Genomic DNA, 25,877 nt, shown 5'->3' on the forward strand with positions numbered 1-25,877 from the left:
CACAAAAATCACAACTTTATTGCACCAGTATACCTATATTTATGTATTTGCAATACTGAATGACTTCTCGTTTTCAGAAAAGGCATTAGGTACAGAACCATCAATTCAAATATGACAAAGACACTCGTGTGTTCTTCAGCTTTCAGTCTCAGAAATTCACTTGAGAGAGGTTATTTTCAAAGAGAAAACAGACATCCTACAGAACGCATAGTGTCTGGGTCCTGAACAAGACTTCAGAGCAGCCTTCCAAACACACATCTATTGGTTAATAAAATTTCCCATTTACAATTCCACAAACCTTAAATACATTAGGCTTCCATTTAGCATTTTAATAAGTATAATTTGCAATATGTTCTATTCATTTTTAAAAATTAAACCAAGGCAACTTTTCTAAAACCCAAGGATTCATGAAAGGATGGTCTTTGTAACGACAAGAGTGACTGGAGGGGGGCACAGAGAGCGAGCACAAGGTAGACTGTACAATGTCCTAAATAGGAAAGCTTCAACATTGGTTTACTCCTATGACGGCTCTTGAGTGGATAAGCATGTACATCATTTTGACCCGATGTATAATAGCACTGCTAACAGACAGGGTGTTTACAGCTCACACAGATGACATTTGGACCAGCTTTTGTGGAGATGTTCCCTGGACTGACCCCTTCGCAGGGCATCCGTGGGATTGCTGTAGTTGCATAGAGAGTAGGAAAGAGATACAGGATGAGACACGCTAAATCAAAGACAAGGGGATACTCCAATTATTAAATAATTCAGCCCTCCTGGCAGAAACAGTGGTGTGTGTTAAGGCCCATTTTTTTTTTTGTTTTAGCTCACATGGATGAAATGTATTGCATTGTTGTATGCAGCCCTGTGCATAAAAGACCACGTCGTCTGACTGGAAATAGTGGCGTTGAGCAATCTGAGGAGAAACTGCGGAAATTGTCTCATTTCCTCAAAATATGACAATCAAACACTGCAAAGGTGAGTTGGAGGAGGAGGATGGGCTAGACATGAAAGTATACAAATCACAAGCAATAAATGTATTGCAATATAAGACAGCAGGGCTGTGCGTCTGTGGCAACACTACTTCCTCCAACAGATGATCCATTCAGGCAAATAACTGCCTAATAACATCTGGCCCAAAAATGAAAACGCAAAATAATTTAGCGAACAAAAGTTCCATAAAGGGAATAATGATATTTGTTGAGTCATTGGAGGGAGGGGGCTACATTTTCCCATTTTTAGAAAGTGTGAGGATTTTCTTCTCAATAAAAGACCCCAGATCAGGTAGTTTTCATCACAGCCTGAATGCTCGCCATGTTGAGTAGTCCTGCCTAAATAAAACCGGCCCTGGTAAACATTTGTTCATTAAAGGTTAACAGGGTGCAAACTCTACGGTTTGTCTTGTTTCCTATGATCCTAAGATCATAATGGCACCGTTAGTGGTGTATGTTTTGGATTTCAGACGGTGACTAAAGCCTCAGGAGACGACCTCGGCCTCATCACTTGACTTCACAGTACTGCTGCGCTCTTGTGTTCTTCAGAAGGAACTCGGACAGATCCGACTGCTGCTGATCCAATAAGGCAACTGGTCTGGTCGGGACACACAACTGGGATCCGCATTTCAAAGCTGCAGCAAGACAATGAAACAGCTGGTTATTAACATTATCTTAAAAAAAGTCCTATCATTTTAAATCTGCCTATTGAGTGTTTTAAATAGGGAGATAAAATTATGGATGCAACAATTCAATTGGATACTGTTCTTCACAAAACACAGAAGTCTAAAGATGAAGATACTTCATGATGACTTATTTTTAATAAAACGTTCCATATTTGAACAGCAGCATGTGAATGGGATATTAAACTGCAAATACTGCTAATGTATCACAAATATATTCAGACCAACATTTAATAATTGCCATTTAATTTGCTCAAGAGTCATTTAATAAAGACGTTTTAATTATAAACCACCTTAACCTGCACATTATTTTACTGATGGAGGCTTTATTTTGGAGCACAAATCTTTTCTTGCTAAAACTAGTGTCATGACATCAAATTGATGCAGAAGACCTATGTTTTTAGCATCACCGAAAAGACATTCCTTCTGTGATTGGCCACTTCAGTAAATGAAGTAAAAAAAAAAATGACTTAAGAAAAAATAATGTAAAACTTAAAATGTTACAAATTCTTCATTGTTAGTGTTAATTTTGTTAACGAAATCTATAACGAAAAATGTTTGTGAAGATAAGCGATAACTATGACTATCAACTAGGGCTAGACATCATGATGTTAAAGGCCTAACGTTACTTCGTTTTTGTACGCGAACGCGCAGCCTTTCAAAGTTTACTCCATTTGAAGTTGTACGTGAACTCGGGCGGCCGGCGCATGCGCTCTACAAAGCTTCAACCATGTTCAGTGTCTGCTCTATTTTTCCCCGTTAAGTCATGACTGATAACAAAGCTGAGCTGATACCCTCTCGCTCACAGGCGTCTGTTGTTGCAGTCTCAGCTATTCTGATGTCCGTCTCTTTTCAACTGTGAAACAACAGCCATGAAGATGTGGAAAAACTGATTACGGTTAAATAACTTCAGTGCGTCCCTGCGCTCGTGATCCCATTTGCGACTGAAAACTACTGCGAGTGACTGAAAATATATTTAGTAGCACCAGTGCGACCCGATCAGCATATTTGTGTTTGTGCTGAGGGAGCTTTAAACATACTTATGTGTTTTTGCAGGTTGAGTAATGCATCACATAACAAAAGAAGTGTAGCCAGTGCATGCATCTCTTATTTACACAGTGTACGCAGCTTCGGTGATTATAATGCAGTTTTGTGAGATCGCGATGAACTAAGATGAGGGACAGCTTTTAATGATTATTAAGGGAGTTTGCAAATGTGATATTGATTTAATACAACAGTTCATTAAACAAGAAGTTAATATTAAATGACTTATATTGTCTGACTACAACATTATCGCCTTATTTTTGCTATATTTCATCAACGAAAATAGCTTCAAAAAGTCTGAGCCAAGCCGCTGCGCATCTCCATTCAAACAGCGGTGTTTCGTTTATGAATGAACTGCGTCTTTAAACAAATCTAGTGAGTCAATGATTCAATTATCCATTCATAAAGACACTCTACTTCATTCCTGAATGAATCAGGATTATGAATTAGGATTAGTCCCAGACTAAAATGTAATTCAGAGTTGTTTCAACTGAAATAAACTTGCACTGATTGATCTTAAAACATATCAGTGCCTTTGTTTTGTCTCAAGATGTACACCAGTAATGTTTTTCTCTAAGGCATGTTAATAAAAAGTACTAAAATGTCCTAATTGAACTATGGCCTAATCCTGGTTTAGTCTAAGCTCTGTCTGTGAAACCAGGCCTTAATATTTCTACATTCAAAATTGTATATTTAAAACATTAACCTCAACATGAATTTATGAATTTAATTGCACTTATGCAACCTCATTAAACATCTGCAAATACACCTACAAGCCACTTGTGTTCTTCTGTGCCCCCTCTGTAATACACATTTATTCCTTAAATACTGATTTCATTGGTATCTTATTCTACTTGTTTTTATTCTGTTGTTTTAATTAGAAATGATAAAAAGCTTAATTTTTTTTTTTTAATTTGACAAAAGATAACATACTTTTAATAAAGTTAGAAAAATGCCATTACAAAAGGTAAAAACTACCCCCCCTCCCATGTCATTCCCAACCCATAAAAGCATCGTTCATCTTCAGGAACACAATTTACGACATTTTGGATGAAATCCGGGAGGCTTGTGACCGTCCCATTGACTGCCAAGTAAATAACACTGTCGAGGCCCAGAAAAGACATCGTCAGAATCATCCATCAGTGGTTCAACCGTAACGTTATGAAGCTACGAGAATACTTTTTGTACGCAAAAAAAACAAATTTATTCAACAATTCATCTCCAACAATTCGCAAAGTGCGTACGCTCTGTGTCAGCCGCATACCGGATACGCTGTTTGGGTTCAAATCAAAGCATAAATACACGTAGAAAGCATATCTGGTATAATTGTTGAATAAATTCATTTTAGTTTTGTTTTTGCATACAAAAATTATTCTCGTAGCTTCATAACGTTACGGTTGAACCACTGATGGCAGATGGACTATTCTGACGATGTCTTTCATACTTTTCTAGGCCTTGACAGTGGTAATTGTTTGGCAGTCAATGGGACGGTCACAAGCCTCCCGGTTTTCACCCAAAATATCTTAAATTGTGTTCCGAAGACGAACGAAGCTTTTACGGGTTTGGAACGACATGGGGGTAATTGATAAATTAATTATTTTCATTTTGGGGTGGAGTAACCCTTTAAGCAATCTGGCAACCATGCGCACGCGCTCACGGAAGCACCGCCACCGATGATCTAAAAACAGCGACAAACAAGCAGGAGTTTAGCATCTAAATGAAAGTGTCACTCAGCCAATGCGTGTTCTGTCATGAGATCTCGACTGTATGGTTTGCGATTGTGATCGCTGAATAAATGCACTCAACAGCTGTTTGAATATAGAAACATAGGCTACTGCAATTAGTGGAATTACTAGGAATGATGAAAACGTGACTAAGATTTAATTCACTAAAACCTGACTAAAACACTCATACATTTCATTGACTTAAACTTGACAAGTTTATGATGATTAAAATGATAACTAAAATGTACATTTGAGACTAAATTAAAAAAGGCCGCAAAAATACTGCTTAATTAATAATCTTATTGCTAAAATGTCATATGTTCATTGACTAAAACACTTCAGGTTTTCTTTGACTAAAACGTTGAGACTTTCAGGCCCGGTTTCACAGGTGCTTAGACTAAACCAGGATTAGGCCATAGTTCAATTAGGACATTTATGTCATTTTTATGAACGCACTTAGAAAAAAAACACTGTTGGTGTGCATCTTGAGACAAAAAGGCACTGATATATTTTAAGATCAGTCAGTGCAAGTTTCTTTCATTTGAAACAGCTCAGACTTTCCTTTTAGTCTAGGATTAGGCTTAAACCTGGTCTGTGAACCTGGGGGTTAGTCGACTAAAACTTGACCAAAACTAAATAGGATAAGGTTGACTAAATATGATAAAAACTAACAAGGACATTGTAATACAGGACTAAGACTAAAATTGAAAATAGCTGACAAATTTAACACTATTCAATGTATAATAAAAAGAATGGATAATTGTTTAGTACTTTTGTAGCTGCATAGGAAGTATTCATTGCTAAATGTACCTTTCAATGGCGAAACCCCAGACTGCTCCGTTTGCCTCCCGGTGTGACTGACCACATGTTACGATGCTCTTGGATCTTCTGGAAGACATTTCCATTCCTCCTCTTCTCCTTTTTGTATTTTTTCATTTTCTTTACCTATTCAAGAGGAAAGAGATTAAATGACTTAATATATAGCCCTAACACTAAAACACACTACATATGTATTTTTTAAAGTCAAGAAATTGATACTGCTTTATTTGTAAATACAGCATATAGTGTGCTGTGCACATACTGCAAAACAGCACAAGTAATAAACTATTCCGACCGACTAGCAGAGACTAAAATGAAACCATAATCACTACCAGTCAACATGAATTACCTAGAGTAAGCAATGCTCAAAAATAAGTTATAGTCCTCACTTTTCCACTGTCAAAGTCCCTGTCCCACTCGTCAATGACCGTCTCGTTTACGGCATAGCGTGCATCCTCTGCGGCATCTCTGCTAATGGCCGACGGATCTCCTTCCCAACTGAGGACTGTTGAATGAAATTATTCAAGACGCTGTCAGTATTTCAGGTCATGGTAAGAATTCAAGCATAGGTGTGGTTGAGAACTTTAAGAGCTTTTGAAGTCATATGGTTAACCGTAATTCCCTTTTCCTGAGCTTCATATAAGAGTAAAGAGTAAACTACCAATTGTTGTGTTTTCCCATCATTCATTTTTCCCCAGTATATTTCTGAACACAAAAACAGGCCATTTAAAATGAATCACAAACAGAAATGGTCCATTTTTATTTGAAAGGCCTAGCGACAAAGTTTAAGAAATTACTTGTAATTTAATTTTAACTACTTCAATTCTCAGGGAAAAAGGTTGAAAAGGGTCGACTTGACTGAAAACTCACCCTCAGTTCCATAAGCTTTATCTGAGGAGTTCTTGAGGAGCTCTTCGACTACAGCACAGCTTTTCTTGCCATCCCAGCCCACAGGAGCAGAGCATGGGCCTTTTCTCGACGTGCCCTCTGCTTCTCGATGGTTCTGGTCACGCTTGTAGCCGTCCTGAACCTGGCTGTCCCAAACGATCACGGCAGCTGGAACAGAAAACGGCAGAAGTTTAACTCTGAAATATGATGTCAGATTTCTGTACACACTGTGTTCGGCTGCAAAGTCCAGCAGTTCACATTTGATATGAACACAGTTCAGCCTAATTTAAGTCAATAGTTATGGATGATCCCCTTTAAAGGGATAGTTCACCCAAAAATGAAAATTTGATGTTTATCTGCTTACCCCCAGGGCATACAAGATGTAGGTGGCTTTGTTTCTTCAGTTGAACACAAACGAAGATTTTTAACTCAAACCGTTGAAGTCTGTCAGTCATATAATGGCAGTCAATGGGACTTACAGCTTTGAGAGAAAAAAAAACAAACAGACAAAACCAAATTCAATCCTGAGGCTTATGACGATACACTGAGGTCTAAAGGCACGAAACGATCGGTCTGTGCAAGAAACTGAACAGTATTTACATAATTGTTTACCTCTGATCCACCTCCCGGTCCAACTGTCCTGAGCTCGTTCACACAACAGGCGGCGCGTGACTTGTTGTCTTCTTGCTTTATGGCAGATCGCAGATTTATAAGTGCATTACTGCCACCTATCTCTCATATGGATCACTGACACCATCTACAATCTCAATTAGGAGTGTCAATGGTCCATTTGAGAGATAGGTGGTGGTAATGCACTTATAAGTCTGCGATCCGCCGTAAAGCAATGTTGAGGACGTGCTCAGGACAGTTAGACAATATGGCGGTGGATAAGAGGTAAAAAAACTATGTAAATACTGTTCAGTTTCTTACACAGACCGATCATTTAGTGTCTAAAGACCTCAATGTATCGTCACAAGCTGCAGGGTTTAATTTGGTTTTGTCTGTGTATGTTTTTTTTTCTCTCAAATCCATGAGTACCATTGACTGCCATTATATGACTGACAGACTGCAACGGTTTGAGTTAAAAATCTTTGTGTTCTACTGAAGAAACAAAGTCACCAACATCTTGGATGCCCTGGGGGTAAGCAGATAAATTTTGGGTGAACTATCCCTTTAAGCAGATCAGCAAATGCACCTCCCCATTATTCTTTAAAATACTAAACCAGTGGTCTCAAACTCAATTCCTGGAGGGCCACGACTAAAATCACACCTGCTTGGAAGTTTCTAATAATCCTGAAGAGCTTGATTAGCTGGATCAGGTGTGTTTGATTAGGATTGGAGCAGAGCTGTGGCCCTCCAGGAAATGAGTTTGAGACCAATTTACTAAAAGAAAAAAAAACATGTCTATGAAGTCTACAACGTAATGCATAACACTTGTGCTGGGATTACCAGATTTCTGCTTGCCCGTATTGCCCATCTGACTAGGAGACTCGACTCCATTGGTCTCTTGAAGCTCCACATGGCGTTTTTCTTTATCCCTCGGTCTCTCCTCCTCTTCTCTGAAATCTTTTTTTCTCTTTTTCTTTTTCTTCTTGGTCTCTTCTCGGTATTCTGTGTTTGCACCACTAATCTCCATTACAACAGCACTGAAAGACAAGAATAAAACAGTTCAAGTGAAGTAGTGCAGTAACATTATGCATATAAAGATATGTTGCAACCAATGTAATTATTTTTTAAATACTGGTGTTGACTTTACACATCAAAACTGAAGTATACTTTGGGCTCCAAGTACACAACCCTTATTTATATTTACATGTATGTAAAAAACGCAGTATATTAAAGATTTCAGTAACCAACTTACCACTTTGAAGCCACATCTCCATTGCTGATCTCTTTAAGCTGCTCTTTGAGTTTGTGCTTCTTTTTCTTCTTCGGGACGGGGTCTGTCTCTGGCTGGTCAATCGGAGACACTGACTGAGGTTTGGTCTCATGATTCTTTGCCGCTTTAGAGGTCTCAAACTCCTTTTCTTTGGCTTCTGAAACGATGCTCCAAGTTTCTCCAAGACACCAGTCCTCATCCTGATGGGGCTCGAGATGGGACTGCACACACTCCCTCTGTCCCTCAAGACCATTTGCCTCTTGTTCCTTTTTCCTCTTTTTCTTCTTCCTGTTTTCAGTACTTGGCTTTGGTTCTTCTGGGGCTGATTCTTTAGGGGCATCCTGCTCTAATTCTGAATGTCGTCGTTTTAGTTTCTTTTTCTTCTTTTTTAGAGTGGGACTGGCGAGTACCTGGGGTAATCCTGTAGTTGAGGCTGGCGGGGTCTGGCTGGGAATTGGTCTGGGTGCACTGGGCTTAACACCATTGGTCTGTGGAGAGAGAGCATGAGCGGGCGGCTCCGGAGTGGAGGAGGGCCGTTTAAGGGGACTTGATTCTCTAGGATGGTAAGTTGAAGGTGGAGATTGCAGGTTGAGTGAATGAGTTGAAAATCTGCACAAAAGACAGATTTTAATTATTAGAAGTAAAGATGTACTTTGATACCAAGTTGATGGGTAAATGAGAATAGATATAACAATACATCGGTCTTCAGTTCCGGTAGTACTATGATTTGGGGAACTTATCAATTTGATTAAAAATAATAAAAATGATAAATTTTATAAAAAAAAATAAAGGAGCACTGTATTGATTCTCCTCAAATACATTTTTAGGGGTTTATCAAGGTAGTAAAGAGATGGTTCACTCAAAATACCTGAACATTTTAATAATCATTAACTAATGTCTTTCCAAACCTGTATGATTTTCCTTCTTGAGAAGGAAACGAGGGACACTGCAATTTTACTCTTAAAATCGCTTAAATATCAGGTTGTATAAATGAAAGCAATGGCTTTTAAGTGCGGCATTAAAGAGTGTCACTATGTACTGCCACTGCACTGAATTTACCCATGTTCACAGATGTTTATTAACACAAATAATATGGATTTGAAACATGAGGGTGAGCAAATAATGACAATTTTCATTTCTATGTTAACTATTCCTTTAAAATATTTAACTTGTGTAATTACTGTAACTTAGATCAAACATTGCATACAGACTCTGTACAAACATTGTTTTATAGATAATTTCAGTTATTTTTGGATTTTGTTTGGTCACTTTTCGGTTAATTCTCACTAACTTATCTCACTAACTATTAACAATGACTATTCCCACTATTAACAAACTCCTAATTTGCTGCTTATGAATAGTTAGTAAAGCAGTTAAGATTAGGTATGGGGTAGAGTAAGGGCTTCTAAAATATGGTCATGCAGAATAAAGCATTAATATGTGCTTTGCAAGTACTAATAAACAGTCAGGATACTAGTAATATCCATTCTAATAATCATTGCTGCCATAGAATTTGGCAAAATATTTTAAGAGCTGCCCACCTTCTGCAACAGCCTTTACTGCATTAAAACAGAGCAGGTTTTTTAGCAGGGAGACGTGGGATGTGCACAGCTGAAATCAAGCAAGATGTGTGCTGAGTGTCATGACAACAGCAACGCAGCTCTGATGCAGCACACCGAACCAAAGGCTAAACTTAAATTTACCACTAATAACAAAGTTTTGTTTGTGTACAACTTAATAGACTATACTCCTATTCCTAACAGCCTTCAGTCACATCAAATCAAATATAAATATCAAATACTATGTACCACTGGAATTGACTGGATTGTGAAAAGCACATCTATTTTGACAAATGATTGAAGGCTTGGTGACTTCACCCGAAAACAAAAGCTAAAATTCAACTGAATCTGCTCTCACTTTCAGAGTGAGGGAGTACCTGTGGTGCGGGTGGGTTGAGGTCCGGCTGAGAAGGTGTGTGGGGTCACTGGACAGATGATGAGATGAAGGGGGCGGAGCCTCAGTGCTGCTGCTCGGGCTCTGCCGGGGACTGGCCTGCAGTTATTGACATAAATAAAAACTTTGTGGTCTAAAAAAAATATAAAAAAAAAATAAAAAAAAGCATAGCCATGAAACGTGACAATGACAAAAGGGACCCATACGGGGAAGAAATCATCAAGACCAAACAAAAAGAAAGAAAGAAAAAAAGTAGGAAGGGGGAAGGAAAAAAAGAAAGTGTAGCAGAGAAGAATTAGAAGTTGTTAGAAATAAAAAATAAAAAAAATAAAATGTAAAAAGGACAGCAGTGCAGACTGCAAACCGACAAAACAGATATGAGCTGAAAGTAGTAAACGCATTATTATTGTATTATTACTGGCCGGTGTGAGCAACATGTCAAGGCTCCAGATTTTAAGGAAAGACTTTTTCAACACCCGTACATCGACAAGGAATGAAGTGGACAAACATGGGAAGGCAAACACACAAACAGTCTTGAAAACCAGCAGCAGATGAAACAAGGGTGGATGGAGCTGGTAGACTGACCTTCTTGGCGGACAGGGCGAGTCGTTTGGCGGGCGGCGGGGACATGGTGCTGACGGGCTCTGATGAGACGTTGGTGAGGGCCTGGGGTTTGAGTTTCACCACCTTCTGCTCCTCTGAGTTCACACGCTCTGTGCTCTTAGCTGTAGATGCTGGACTGTTCACGCGAGACACATGGCCAACAGGCGCACTCCTCGTGCCAATAGACTCCTGAGAGCAAACACAAAAGACTTCCGAGAGGGTTCATGACACTTTAATACACAGAGCCGTAGTTCACTGACAAAGCTACGCTATTTAGTGTTCATAATCAAAGGCGATTCATCTGCGATTATGAACGTGATATTGTGCAGCTTGTCAGTGAACTACGGTTCTGTGGATGAAATGACTACTAATCACAGAACCGGCTTTACTGACGAGATGCGCATGACAATCGCATGCGATTTATCATGCAGCCCTAAAATGATTACCACATATTATATTGATATTTCACAATATTCATGTATTAATGGGGAAGGGAATGCTTTGCACATGTTTGTTAGGCTTCGAGAATGAATATAAACGTAACTTGTTTGTTCACAATTAAACTCCACAGAGTAGCTACCTTTTAATGTGGGGCCCCATGAAATCCATTTTATTTATCACTAAATTCTGTATTTTCTATTTTATTTCTCCTAGATTCTGTGTTTTATGATCAAAAGTTGTGCCTAATTAAACGAATAGCCTAATACTTTAACAATTTAATTTAAAATGTAATATGAGAGTCACTTCATGAGCATTTTACAGTTTCTTTCAAGAAAATCTATCGTCATGTCATCTACAAACAGAAACCTAAAGGTCCTCAAAGCAACCCGTCAAAATAAAAATTCAGTTTAACTTGAAGAAATCATGACAGAAATATTACTTAATAATTTTAGTAGTAGTAGTACTGTCATTAAATTAAAACATTATTTTTAAAGAAAAATAATTTACCAGAATTTATTTAGCAGAAAAATGTACATTCACAAAAATTACTTTTATAAAATAAATTAATTAGAGATGCTTGTGATTATTAATATTTAATGAAACCATTCAAATGGAAGCCTGAATATTAATGGAAAACTAAATTTAGCAAAAATTAAACTGAATGAGAAAATAATAAATTTCATGGGGCCTTAAAATGCAATTAGTTAAACTTAAGTCGGTGTTTAATATTGTAAGTTTTCATTTCAATCGAATAGACATGCTTTTGATGAATAACATTAATTTAACCATTAAAACAGTATATATTAAAACAGAAGAGAAAAAAAAACGGAATCCTGAAAAATTTTAATGGAAAAAACACAGAAGTTGGGAAAAAAAATTAAATAGAATTTAGGAAAATATAAATCTGATTTTATTGGGCCCTAACTTACAACCCATTGTACTTTCATAATGTGAATATTCAATTAATATGTTATGAATATTAAAGATCTTCAGACTTGAATTCGGGATTCAGAGATAAACGGTGTCTATTTAAACAAATATACCATGTCACCATTAACCAAAACTCTTGTATGATTGTCACTTTTCTTGACAAATCCACCACTTAAATAGCACATAAGTCTACAGAGACTTACTTTAGACTCAGAGGAGGTGTCTGCTGAGGAGCTGTCAGACAGGGATTTGAGTGAGGTAGATGATGGCAGGCTGCGGCCCTCGCTGTTGCTCCTCTTGTCTGTGTTGGGTTTGGAGAGGCCGTTGGATGGAGCAGGAGTGCTGCTGCGGGACTGAGGCTGAGGTATGGGCTTCTTCACTTTCTTAAAGGGCTCCTCGATCAGTGTGGGTCCACTGGGCGGCTTGGGCGGGGCATGGGAGTTCCCCGTACCATTAGACATCTTAGGCGATTGGACCCCTGAACAGTTCCTGGCTACTGGAATACCAAGACCCCCATCCACAGACTGGATTTTTCTCAGCTGAGAGGGATCCAGCTTCTGAAAAAGGAAAATTAAGAGGTTTTGAAAAGATGTGATGTTAGGCAGGGGTAGCCTCTTGATGATGATGTAATTTCTAGAATGCATGTCTGAAATGTGCTGTGATTTCTATTCCAAAGTGGCTCTGTGTCGCATGAGAGAGATAAATGAGCCCTTAATTTTGGACTGAGCCATATGTTGGGTTTGCATCGTTTTGGAAGCTGCTCACTTAATTTTTCCACAATTTAAATGCTTTTCCATAAATTAATCCACATAGAATATCTTATTTCCCTTCCCAAATCCTCACTCACATCTCACCCTCAGACTTTGCAGGTGATTTATTTATATAAATGTTTATTTAGCACCTTTCTATCACTTTTAATCCCTATATTCACGTCTTTTAATGTGGTAAAGTAGAAAATACTGCAAATCAAACAATGTTGTGTGTCAAATTAACAGAAATAATGTTTTTCAAATATCGTTCAGTTCACGAATTAGAAAACACTGGTCTGTGGAACACTTTTTTTTTTTATTATCTCATGGGCTTCAGTTTTTTTTTGATTATCTATCCTCACATTCAACTTTAACTCATTTTGTGCTTGTTAGGCATATCTGTACTTTTCCGGATGCAAGTAATTCAGTTCCGCTTTAAATTGGTTTTGCTTTGTGCTTATAATAAACGTTGTTCATTATGAATGCAACTATAATTTATTTTATTCTTGATCTTGTTAAATTTGAAAGATTTTGGAAACTAAAATGCATGTTTATAAGGTTTGTAAACTATTTGTTTTATTTCACAATACTTCTAAATGTATTAAAATGTGACTTGTCTGTGTCTTATTTATATTCATACATAATTTATAAAAAATAAATAAGATAAATATAATTTGTAATACAGCTTTGATTCAGTGTGACTGATATTCAGATGCTATTTCTTCATCCTTCAATGTACATGTCTGATTCTGTTCAGTAAAAAAGGCAGCAATTCCTTTGTTTTATTCAGATCATATCATATATCAGATTGTGTCAGACCTTCCTACCTTCATAACCTGTGGTGAAGACAAAGGTCCATTGAGTGTGCTCTTCTTCAGCTGCTCCGGTGTCATATTAGTTCTCCCAGAGTGCACTATGTTCTGCTTTGCATTTGAAGCATCTGTATTTTTCTTTTCAGGGATCCTGCCACAGAAAAGATGTGATTGTAAAAATGAAACATCTCTACTGGCTACTACAATATGAAGAGTATATGAACGAGCATGAATGTTACCTCAGGTAAAAGAGGACATAGGCCTGCTGATTAAGGACAACCTTAATGTTACTGGAATGCACCATTGAGTCATTCATCTGGTACCACTGTCCATTACTGGCCTATGAAAGGACATTTGCATCAGAATATTAGCCATAGAAATTAAGCATGAAAGAGACATCAAGTAACAAGTTCTTTCCTCAAGCTTATTGGGTCTCTTACTGGTTCCTTGATCTTCCAACCAAGGTTTTTTTTTCCGTTAACTGGGGACTTATGAGATTACAGCCATCTACCAAAGGTTTTTATGCTCACCATATTAATACCAACATAGTTAAGGGTTTTGAGTTGCATTATCTACATTGAGCTTTTCTATTAATCTGTTTTACCCCAAAAGGAAAATAATCGTGGTTTTTGAGACATGTAGCAATAAAAGTATCATGGTAAACCAATTGAATACACTGCCTCACTAAACCATGATACCACCACAGTACTCCACAGAAATCCCAATTAATAAAACTTAAGCTGTGGTCACACTAGACTTTGAGCATGCGAACATCCCTCGGACTCTGCAATGGCCGTGATATGACGTCATGCTCTGCCGCATTTTAAATGCTTAAATTCAACAAAAAATACTACTACATTTAAAATATCAAAACATGCATGTTCTTTTAATTTAGCTACGAGGTAATTAGGGGTGTAAGAAAATATCGATACACGTTGAGTATCGCAATTTTTGTTTGGCGATACTGTATCAATTTTCCAAAACGAAATATTGATATTTAAAAAAAATATATATAATAATAATAATAATAATAATCATCATCATCATACAAGATTCATGGCAGTTGTTCCGTTTTGAGTTCATATCCCGACCGCTAGATATCAGTCTTCATCTCTGAACTTAAACAGTGACAGGAAATACTAGCATCAGGGCACTCCACTAATGTTAGCGTTAATATAGTTCGCTGCCAGTAATGGAGGATGAAAGAATTGTTCCAGCTCTCGTTTCGGTGTACAAAGATGAAGTGTGGCACCATTTGGGCTTTTGTGGTAATGTCCGATATTTTTATCTTTTTATAAAATACATTTTATACATACATTTAACTGAAGAATCATGCAGGCACTATTATATTTCCACCTTTACTCGTACTGCACAAAAAGTGGTTCAGTAATGTTGAATGTTATAGGGACTGATTATTGCAAATGCAGATCCCAGTGTGTTCTGCAGTGCGTTCTGGTTAAACTTTTTATTTATTGCTAAGGTTTGCATATGGTGTGCTCTTAATGACAGCTTTCCTAAATAATATATATCCTATTCCTAAAATAAGAAATATCCCATATATCGCCTTGCTTGCAGTATTGCCATGTATCGTATCACAACCCCTGTATCGTGATACGCATCATATCGCAGATTCTTGCCAATACACCTAGAGGTAATGCTGTGACATATCGATCTGCTGTTGGTCACACGGTTTCACGTGATGCGAATTCGCAGGTCAGAGTTCACCAAACTTGAACATAGGAGCAAAACTCGAAACTTTTTTGCAAAAACTTTTAGTTTTCCGTCTGAAGCATTTGCATGCGTATGAATGGAAGTCAATGGAACAAAAAAATACAGTGTGCCCTCCCCTTTAGACTATGTTCACACTGCAAGCCTTAGTGCTCAAATCCAATTTTTTTTTTGTACAGCTGTTCACGTTGCTTTAAATGTGGCCAATATCAGATTTACAGTGTGAACAGATCTTGGTTCTGAACTACGGCAAAAACTATGGTTTTGTATATGCAAAAGAACGATATGAACAGGGTTTCACAACAAAATCCCCCCAAATGCTTCTCAAAAATAGTCCAATCACGTTCAGGGAGTAAATATAGCGTTAGTGGAGCAAAAAAACCAACACGTATTTGGGCCACATTTGCCTGCAGTGTGAAACTCATCTTACAATATTTCCAGCTAAATACTCTTTTACTTGGGAATACACAGAAAATAAAATGACCTAAAATGAATAAATAAATGGGTTTTATTTAAAAGCACTCACCTTGACGTAGCAGTAGTAGTGTCCAGCATGGCAGCTGTACCCTGAGTGCACAAGGACAGCATAGAGGCCATACATCACTGGATCACCTGTGCTCTGGGACATGAATGGGCGGATGTTCAGGAACTCTGGGTAGCCAACGTCCTAACAGAAAACCATCAGTGAGCAGATTGATCACAGAATAAAGGCCCGTTTCTATGTCACTGGCATGTATAGGATGATACCTTCGTAATTTTTCCTCCACTGAAGTTGGCGAACCGTTTAAGTGACAGCGTCAGCACATTTGATGTTCTGTGAACCGTGAACCTCTTAGACGCCGGAACCTTCTTTTTACATCTAAAGCAAGAAAAGATTATGATGAACAGCGGTGGTCTGAGAGCTTCTGGGTGGCTGCTTACTGGATCAAGAACTCGAGTGGCCTGCATAAATGCGTTTTAATGGTATCGTATAAACTTCTAAGAAAGAGCCATGCTTATGGTTGTACAACTCACTTGGCACACATGTAGGCGTTCTCGCCACTCAAAACATCAGCCTTGACAAACAGTTCCAGAGCACGGACGATGTTGACCGCTTGCTGAAAAGAAAAGGGGAGGGGAGATTTCAGTCTGGGACAAAACACATTCATCATCCTGACGTGACTGAACCACAGGGCTTTCAGAATCTCACCCGAATCTCTAGAGCGATGTCCAGGTACGGGTCATACGTATCCGACACGCTTTTACAAATAGAGCACTTCACTGCAAAAACAAAGAAAACAACAAAGATACAGATTCGTGCATCGTACGCTCCCGTTCAAAAGTTTGGGTCAGTAAGATTTGCTTTAGTAAAACTGCATTCTTTTATTCTCCAAGAATGCGTTAAATGTATCAAGAACTGACAATAAAGACACTTATAATGTCATAAAAGATTTCTGCTTGAAATAAACTCTTCTTTTGAACTTTCTGTAGTTTCATGGTTTCCGCTAAATATGATAATATACACTGATAATAATCAGAAATGTTTCTTGAGCAGCAAACTAGCATATTAGAATGATTTCTGAAGGATCATGTGACACTACAGAGTAAAGACTGGAGTAACGATGCTGGAAATTCAGTTTTGCATCTCAGTAATAAAACATTTACATTTTAAAATATATTCAAATAGAACAGGCATTTCAATAACATTTCACAATATTACTGAATTTTTATAAAATAAAAGCAAGCCTTGGGAGGCATAAGATTTATTTTTGAATGGCAGTGCATCTATTACTGTATTTTTCTATGATTTATCTATACATATAAAGCTGGGTAATATAGCTAATATCATAAACTCTGGCAAAAGTAACAATAGAACAATCGTAAAAACACTTATGATGAACACTATAGACAGCAAAATAATCACTTTTATTACGTTACACACTTGGATCTCAATGTATCATGTTTACCTTAGAAATTGACGTGATGTCTGTGCTTACCTCTAGACCTCAAATAACCCCCAAAAATCTGGTGGACCAGGGTGGTGGCCTGTGTTTGTCTGTCCAGTCTGTGAACAGAAGGGCTCGTTATTCCTCTGATCCAATAAAACAAACTCTTTTGGTTTCTGCAGTGACTTAATTACGGTAGTAGTCTTACTTAGGATATCCGTTCAAACAAGCTTTCTGCATGGCGTCAATGGTGTAACGCAGAAACTCATGGGCATCCTCTTGACTCCCAAACCGAAAATGGCGAGCAATTTCTGAAGGATTTGAAAACATGTCAGGTTATGTCAGAGGATAACTAAGGAAAGGGATAGAGAAAAGGAAAAGTGATGTGATAATGAACAGAAACGACACTCCCGAGAGTATCGGGAACACAATCTCATGACTCAACACTTAGTCACAGGCTACCACAGTAGTCATCAGCAGCACTTCCTGTAACTAGTACGTCATCTCTTTTAGCTTCTGAAGACATTTGGAAGTGCCACATGTTTGCTTGAACAAACTTAGTTCAGCTATTAGAGGAAGCTCTTACTTTTCAGATCCCGGATGAACGATACAGGTTTGATGGCATTGCCTGTGTTGGCAAAGGCTTGGATGATATGGTTCTGCATTACACAAATCATGCAGAATCCCGATTGGTGACCTGAAGAGACAAAAGGGAGATCAGCATTCATAATGAATTCCAGACACGAAATGGCAAAAGCCAGCTACCTCTACAAAAGTCAGCATTTTTTAAATCATGTATACTCTAAATCAGTGGTTCTCAATCAGGGTGAGACACTAGGGGTTCTAAGATAAGTTCAAAGAACAATGGCTTCAGAGGATACAAAATAAGCTTTAAAATAAGTCAAAATAGCTAAAAATCATGACATGTATCTTAATTTAATGAGCCGTTCTTTCAATAGCGGCCATTTTTATTTAAGACCTAGGCCTTCCCACAAGTCTTTGGAAACCAGGTTATTGTAGACATGGAAATGTCATAGAAATTTCGAGAACAAATGTAAATGTTTCTAATTTAATTGGGCAGGAATTGCTATTTGTGAAGAAAAAGAGTCACTGAAATACATTCAATTCTTAAAACATTAGATTTTTTTTTCTCCAATAGTTTTTTTTTAATCATTTTAATATACTGCCTAGTTGTCTGAAAACAAGCAGTTTTGTCATTACAGAAGAAATGTCTACATTTTAGACTTGGTCAAAAAGGTTGAGAACCACTGCTCTAAACAAGCACGTGAACACAAGTTGCAACAGTCTTAAGAGTAGCTTGTTAAGCAATTTAGTTTAAGCTAGTTAACTGTCAGCATATGCACAACCCTCTACCTGAATACCACCACATGCAGTTTAATGGTACAGACATTTCAAGGCAAGTACGGCTTCGTTGAGCACTAAGTTTTATCACGTTAAGCATGTGTAACTGCAGGCTTCCAATACACTGTTCAAGCATTCACATTGTAATATTCCCTGAAGCTCTTGCTCACAGGATCGGCTGTGCTCCTTTGAGAGCAGGTAGTTGGCCAGCGGCGGGGTGTAGGTGAGACACTGCACAGTGGAGTTGAGGAAGCAGGTGTTGCCCAGGTTGTGGAGACCGGCTCCAACCCGATACACCCGTTCCCACTTCATGGACAGCTTGTTTCCAGGGAAGAGCATCTTCTGCGGAGCAGGGATCCCATCGCTCTGCCCAACGCTCAAGCTCTCCGAGACTGTCGGAAAAGACAAGACCAGATTATTAAGAGAGAACTGCCCAAAATCTGCATAATAAATCATTTAAATATTATATAGCAAAACTGTGTGTACATGGGAATCCTTGTGGATCATGGATCATAATTAAATTGTGGACTGTTAAAATTAGCGCGCTAGGCGATTCATTTTTAACGACGTAAAAAATATTTAATGCGGGGCGGAGCTAGGGTTGGCTACCTCCCTCACAACTGCTGCTTCGGTCTCTTTTTTCTTGACAAGAATCGCATTTATTTAGACGCAGAATGTCTTCAGACTGCATCAAACAGGAGACTTTTCAGACGTGCAATCCAGTTTACCAAACACTATTCAAACAAGTGCATAAAGTTACTGGTGACGAGGAGCTTCAGTAGAACAACAGTGAACTGCTTTCAGACGAGATGTCGCCTGTATTTTATATTGAAGCACGAATGACATCACGAGCATGCATGTCAGATTCACGACGTTCAGCAGCAGCAGCAGCTCTTAAAGCAATAGCAGCCAATAAACCTAATGTGATGTCTATTAATCAAAGAACAAAACAAAAAAACAAGGAAATCAATCACTTTTGTAGCTTTAAGGATTCATCTATATTTAATTTAGAATTCAGTGTTTGATAACTTTATTCAATTTCTGTATATTTCCTACTTGCTGAAGAGTACATGTAAATAACGGGGTTGTGAAGATAAGACTACGTTCACTTAAATTATGCTAAAATTGATAACTCTCAGTTATACTGTAATGTCGAATAGCTAGTCAATGGTTAAATATTAGGAAAAAAATCATTTCCTAGAGACATCAGTAATATTGGTATCAGTGATACTCTCCTTCAGTCATTAAAAAAAAAAGATGCCATTAAACAAAAAAAAAATATATATATATACTGTATGCTGTTGCTACAATCATTTGAAGATTGAATGTGAAATGATTGCAATATAAACGTATATTTAAAAACCTTAAAGTTAGGTGGGATTAATTGCGATTAATTTCAGGAAAAAAAAAAAAAAAAGAGTAATTAATTTTTTTTTTAATCAATTGACAGCGATAGTGATAACATTTATCATTGTTCAGCAAATTTTTACAGGCGACATCCAGTAATTTCAATAGGAATGCATTTGATTGGGCATTTCACACAACCAACAACCAAAGGGAATTTCACCAAATTACAATAGCCTTAACTGTAAGCCTGAGGTTGCGAAAACTGATTTCAGTCATGAAAAAAAGATTTACTGTTAAATATTACTGCTGTATTACCCTGAATATTGTTTGTTTGCTTTTTTTAAACACCACACCAGCTTTTTTTGGCAATTTTGAAAAACAAAACATATTTAAGACAGATTTTTAATATATAAAACTAAATCTGATTGATTAAAAACATTAAGGGTATCAAAAGAATAAAACTATAATTCCAAAGGAGCAGAAATACTAGGATCCAATAACATACATTTAGCTTCAATCTAATGATTGCTAAAACCTCTGTCAATTTAATGATGTTTATGAAAATGCAAATACTTAATTATAAACTAAAAAGAAAAAACATCCCAGAGAAATGTACTGAAACAGTGGGCCTGAGGTCTGTGTTGGTGATCTTACTTTGTCTCTTAATCTGAGCAGGTTCAGTCGGTCTCTGCGCGGCAGCTCCGTCGTTCTTGGGATTCAGGATCACATATTTTGTCTTGAGAGTCTCCAGCTGGTAGCTGAAGCCTTTGCTGGCAGGTTCAAACTCGATCTTCTGCAGAAGCACTTTCTTGGCAGATGAAGCCAGCAACTTGTTCAGGTCACCCTCATCGCTGGAGTCCTTGCGGCCCGGCTTCAGGGCCTCTTTGAGCTTGTCCACTATCGGCATTGTGTGTCACTGAATAAAAACAGATTAAAGAACAAAAATTAGAGACAGCTCTCAGAAATTCTGATTTTCAAACATGTACTCGATTAGCTAGAGGTTTTAGTGTCACTTTACAGTTCTTCAAAACAAACGTACAGTTAATCCAGAACAACAAATCGGACCAATTCAACCCACTCGTGTTAAACGGCAATATCATGAAACTCATCTGTGTCTTGCGCGGTTTGCCAATTGAAAAACAGGAGCCTGTACGTTCGCGCAAACCAATCAAGACACCAGGAACAACAGAAAGTGTCAGTCAGCCACAAACCACAGAGCTTTTGCATGCCTTGACAGATAACAACTTGCACCAACCCACATGAAATGTAACATCCAAGCACTGCGTCTGAACTGACTCCAAAAGCTGAACAGTTAGGACGTGGAAGTTGTGTTGTTACATAACCGCTACAACTAGGGAACAGTGCACACCTATCAGGTATTGCTGTGACTGCTTTTGAGGATAAACAGAATTTGATACAAACAGGCCATCCAAATAGTTTAGAATATTACTTAAAATCACAGCAATACACCATAGCAGGTTAAATTAAATACAACTCATAATTTTGAAAAAAAAAACAATTATATCCAGGTTCAAGTAATTCTAGAAATCACTACATGAACTAAACTATGAAAGAGAACCAAATCACCTCATTATCTTTCAAAAGCAGATGAATGACGTGCATACTCTGAAACTGTCACTTCACATCAGAGTTACTGCAGGGCAGATGGCTCATTACAGCTGCACTTGAGTTGAATGCGGCTGCTGATGACAAAAATACCTGCAAGATCATTCCCAGTTTATGACATGCTTTCTTCAAACCAACGGAGATATCATCTACAAGCATATGTTTTTTATGGTAGCATTTTACAAAAATGATCCGATTGTTAATATTAGTTAACAACATTAGTTACCATGAACTAGGAATGAACTATTTCCAAAGCATTTATTAATTTTAAAGTTTATTTCAGCATTTACTACGACATTATTAAAATCAGATGATGCTACGGAACAATGAACGGTTGTAGTTTTAGAAAATAATGTTGGTGGAGGAACCCTTTAACTTCATGTTAGTTAGTCCACTCGAAAATGAACATTTGCATACAATTTACTCAACCTCAGGCCATGCAAGACGAGTTTTCTGTTGTTTTTTTTCCAATGCAGTGAAAGCGTGCTGTCAAAGTGAGAGTCCAAACAGCTGATAAAACATCACGATAATCTAATCCACACAAATACAGTCCATCAATTGACCTGCTGTGAAGTGGAAAACTTTGTTTTTGCAATACACAAATTCATCATTAAGGTGCTTACTCTGTGCATATTTCTCTCCTGATTCAGACAAGATGACTTTTTCATTGGAGAAAGCAATGCCGTATTGACCCGAATATAAGACGATGTTTTTTTTCTTGGAAATACATCTGAAAATACGTGGTCGTCTTATATTCAGGGTCTAGACGTTGACATGTCAATAATAATAGGTGGTGCTAAATACGCGTAAAACGAGTGTGCCATGAAATACGTAGTGTGTGTTGTAAAGATCGTGAATGAAAACAAAAGAGTGGCGTCGTGACTTTCATGTTAGCCTGATGGGACCAAATTTCCTCTGTAAGTGATCAAAAACATCAGATTTGAGGACTACAATAATATTTCACTTCTACGGTTAATCAAATTTTGGTAGGCTACTATGAGATGGATAGCCTAAACGTTAAATAATTCAGATGGGCTACCTGTTATTTTTATGGTATATCAAAAAGTGTATATTTTTTTAATGTGATTGTTGGTATATTTTACCAGTATTTACCATACTTTCAAAACAAATTACAAATGGGAAAATAATTTAAGAAAAAAAAATTTTTTTACTGAGGAAAAAACAAAAAGATTTGGTTTTCAAAAAGCCCTTTTCCAAAAGATACATCTGGAAAAAGTGGGGTCGTCATATAATCAGGGTCATCTTATATTCGGGTCAATACAGTATTATGGATAAACACTAATTTTAGCCGAAAGCTCAATTTTAAAGTTAAAATTCCTTAATGATATACTTGTTTCTTACAAACGCACATCTTTTTCACGTCACAAGATGTTAACTGATGGAATGGAGTCGTGTGGGTTATTATGGGCTAATGCTTTATCAGCTGTTTGGACTCTCATTCTGACGGCACCCATTCACTGCAGAGGATCCGTCGGTGAGCAAGTGATGTAATGATACATTTCTCCAAATCTGTTCTGATGAAGAAAAACTCTACATCTTGGATGGCCTGATGGCGAGTAAACTTTCAGCAAATTTTAATTGTAGGGTGAACTATTTATTTAACTTGCATCAAATAATGGGACCTTATTGTAAATAATGTTTTAATTAAACAGAACATTTGGATTACATATTAGAACATTAGAAAAAAGCTCATAGCCTCAAAATATCAATCATAAGCAGTTTCTTTAGAAATAAGCATCTCATTTAGGTGGCTGTAATTTTCCATGCAGACACAGTCTCAGTAATAGATCTTCAAAAAAAAATATAAGATGCACACTTTTGTGAGTTAGGACCAAGAGAACATTAAGGCTGAGTTGGGTCCTGCATGGGCTTACTCATCAGATCTAGTGCTGACGTAGAGCTGAGGAGCAGCAAGCAGGCTGCACATGCACCAGAGCCACAAGGGCAGACTAACCTTCATGTGCGCTTGCGATTAACGGTGACACAGCCGTGCACGAGCTCAGCCAAAAGCAGTGATGTAACAACCTGCACCTGTGTGCATTAAGACATTCATTCTCACGGGCATCCTTCACTCGACTGCCAATATATTCAACAGCAGATTAATTACACAGATTCTATTAATATTATCCCCATTTATTCAATTGTGCTCAAGGAAACTATAGAGAAACCTCAATTTCAGGTTTCAATGATTGATCATTTACAAGAGTATTATAAAAAAACAACATGACTATAAAAAAGATTAACATGCAAATGAATAATTGATGAGTATAATGTCAAGAACATCAAGAGAATGAGGAGAATCAATGCAATTAATATTTAATAATGTATCTTGTAAATCATTCGGGATTTAAATACACACAAACACAAAATACACTCCAAACCAGGAATGTTTCTAGCCTTTCCTCAATATGTCACCCTTCAAAAACCACCCCAATATTTTGCTACTTTTATCAATATATGGACAATAATTAAATCCTTTCCTGCAGTAAAGAACCTGTACGCACAATAAAAAGCCACTTCAGTTGCTGACAAATTATATTTTTGATTGCTAAAATGGGCTCATTTTCTGTTTCATGAAGCATCCCGTTACTACTCTGGTGTGAGAAACCACTGCAAACAATTAAGTGCATGAACGAACTGTCTGAATCAATCAAACTGGCCTTTTTACAATCCTTTACATCCGATTACATCAGAAGAGTGAATAATCTGGCAACACTAGTCCAGATTCAAAACAGCTGACAGCAAACATACATGATACAGAAATCTCTATTACTATAGTAATATTTTACTGGGGCACATAATAGTAATAATGCACCAGTAAAAAAAAAAAAGGTCTAGTGATGCCCTTGCACCAAACCACATTAATTTGTTTTCTATTGGACAAGAAATCCACTTTAAAATAAGGATGCACCACAATTACTGATTACTAACATAGTTTGTTCATGTTGTGCAAGAGCAGTTTATCATTTACACCCATGGATCTACAATAGAGTTTATTTCATTTTATTAATTTATACAGCTCAGACTAGCTTATAAGGGTTTTACAGCAAACAGTAACAACAAAACGACATGTTTCACTCAAAAGACCTGCCTTTAAAACAAGAATGCACTAAAACAATAGCACTTTTAAGCCATTAATTAAGACAACATGAGAAAAAGGTCATTCTTATGGTGTTACACCAACTTGCATTGTAAAACTTAGCCTAATAGCATTACATCATTGGCATACTGAGAGATTTATTCTAAAAATGTTTAGGTATTTGGATGAGGAAATGTCTAAAGTGTATTTCCGGCTGAAAAGCACGTGTCCAGTGAGGACATGTGCCATATAACTAGTACATACTAACCACTATTACTCTTTAGTTGTCGGGTTTCCAGCTTCTAGTTCATTAATATGCGTTTACTGTTTCTCTGTGTGTTGTGTTCAGCTTATATTTCCTCTAAAAGTGTTTCAGAAACTTCCATTACATGCACGTGCAGCACGCGCCAAGGAGGGGAGCAGCTACATTTTGAGACACGGCCTGAAAATGTATCACCTACCATTACTCCGCAAAACAGCCACACGTTTATAAAACGCGAAGTTTAACTATAAAAGCAAATAAGACCGGCTTTCGGTTAGCAGCTGGGATTGTTGACCACAAGCCTGTACATTTACTGTCGCAGTCGCTAACGCTAGTTCGGTCCCATATGAGCGGCTAGTCACACTAGGAAGAAGCTAACAAGCTACTTTAGCATCCGCTATAGCGTAAACACGGCTGTTTTCATCGACAGCGTTCACCGTTTCTGCACATTTGAGCGACAGTGATCGCATGTTTAAGGCAGATACAAGAGGGTTTACTTCTTGAGCTGAGCCTCACAAAGCGAACGTGGCGTTCATGTAACGTTACTGCTGCTAACCTCAAACAGCCGTTTTCTGAAGAAACAACACAAATCCGGCCTCCAAACGCGCGCGAATAACATGTTATACGTACCCATCCGTGAATGAGCGCGAATCGTTTGATCTGTTGTGATGTTAAGACTATATTCCGCTACGAAGCCTTCATTTTGTTACGTTCTCTGCCCCATGCTGCATTATAAAAGGGCGTGTACACGCGTGATTGACAGAACGGAGCGGCCAATCAGCTTTGAGCACAGCTCTGACGACACACTTCATTCATAGCTCCGGTGTCCAATCAGAGGAGGCAGGCTAACTTTTTAACATGGACCCTTTCGATTCATGCGTTGTTTACTCGAGGAGTATGTGCTGCTGGCAGAGATTTATAAACTGGGGTCTCTGGGTCGCTAGAGGGCGCTGGAAAAGAGAAGATTGACAAGGTTATGATAAAAAACGCAATGCTAATTTGAATCTTTT

The 25,877-nt window shown here is 37.7% G+C and overlaps 1 protein-coding gene across 1 annotated transcript; it reads right to left on the reverse strand.

The window, feature by feature from the left end:
* LOC306865551 (ubiquitin carboxyl-terminal hydrolase 36-like) lies at positions 1-25,626 on the reverse strand. Its single transcript, XM_079410238.1, has 21 exons — positions 25,498-25,626; positions 20,534-20,795; positions 18,703-18,924; positions 17,757-17,867; positions 17,379-17,481; positions 17,222-17,289; positions 16,435-16,505; positions 16,260-16,342; positions 15,993-16,104; positions 15,772-15,912; positions 13,757-13,857; positions 13,533-13,668; positions 12,160-12,513; positions 10,568-10,774; positions 9,966-10,081; positions 8,012-8,638; positions 7,600-7,796; positions 6,133-6,318; positions 5,652-5,767; positions 5,254-5,388; positions 1-1,627 (listed from the first exon to the last, which is right to left on the reverse strand). Exons 2-20 carry the CDS (start codon positions 20,784-20,786, stop codon positions 5,257-5,259), a joined length of 3,336 nt encoding a protein of 1,111 aa, XP_079266364.1. The 5' UTR covers positions 20,787-20,795; positions 25,498-25,626; the 3' UTR covers positions 1-1,627; positions 5,254-5,256.
* Positions 25,627-25,877: the final 251 nt, after the last annotated feature.

The sequence above is a fragment of the Barbus barbus genome (genome assembly GCF_936440315.1).
Source record: "Barbus barbus genome assembly, chromosome: 4".
Taxonomy (NCBI): domain Eukaryota; kingdom Metazoa; phylum Chordata; class Actinopteri; order Cypriniformes; family Cyprinidae; genus Barbus; species Barbus barbus.

Excerpts from the sequence above, each read along its gene's own strand:
- LOC306865551 (XM_079410238.1), bottom strand. The coding sequence starts at position 20,786 with ATGCCGATAGTGGACAAGCTCAAAGAGGCCCTGAAGCCGGGCCGCAAG. Across the intron at positions 16,343-16,434 it reads ACATCGCTCTAGAGATTCGG|CAAGCGGTCAACATCGTCCG; the intron begins GTGAGATTCTGA and ends TTTTCTTTTCAG. Across the intron at positions 16,105-16,259 it reads AACGCCTACATGTGTGCCAA|ATGTAAAAAGAAGGTTCCGG; the intron begins GTGAGTTGTACA and ends TTCTTGCTTTAG.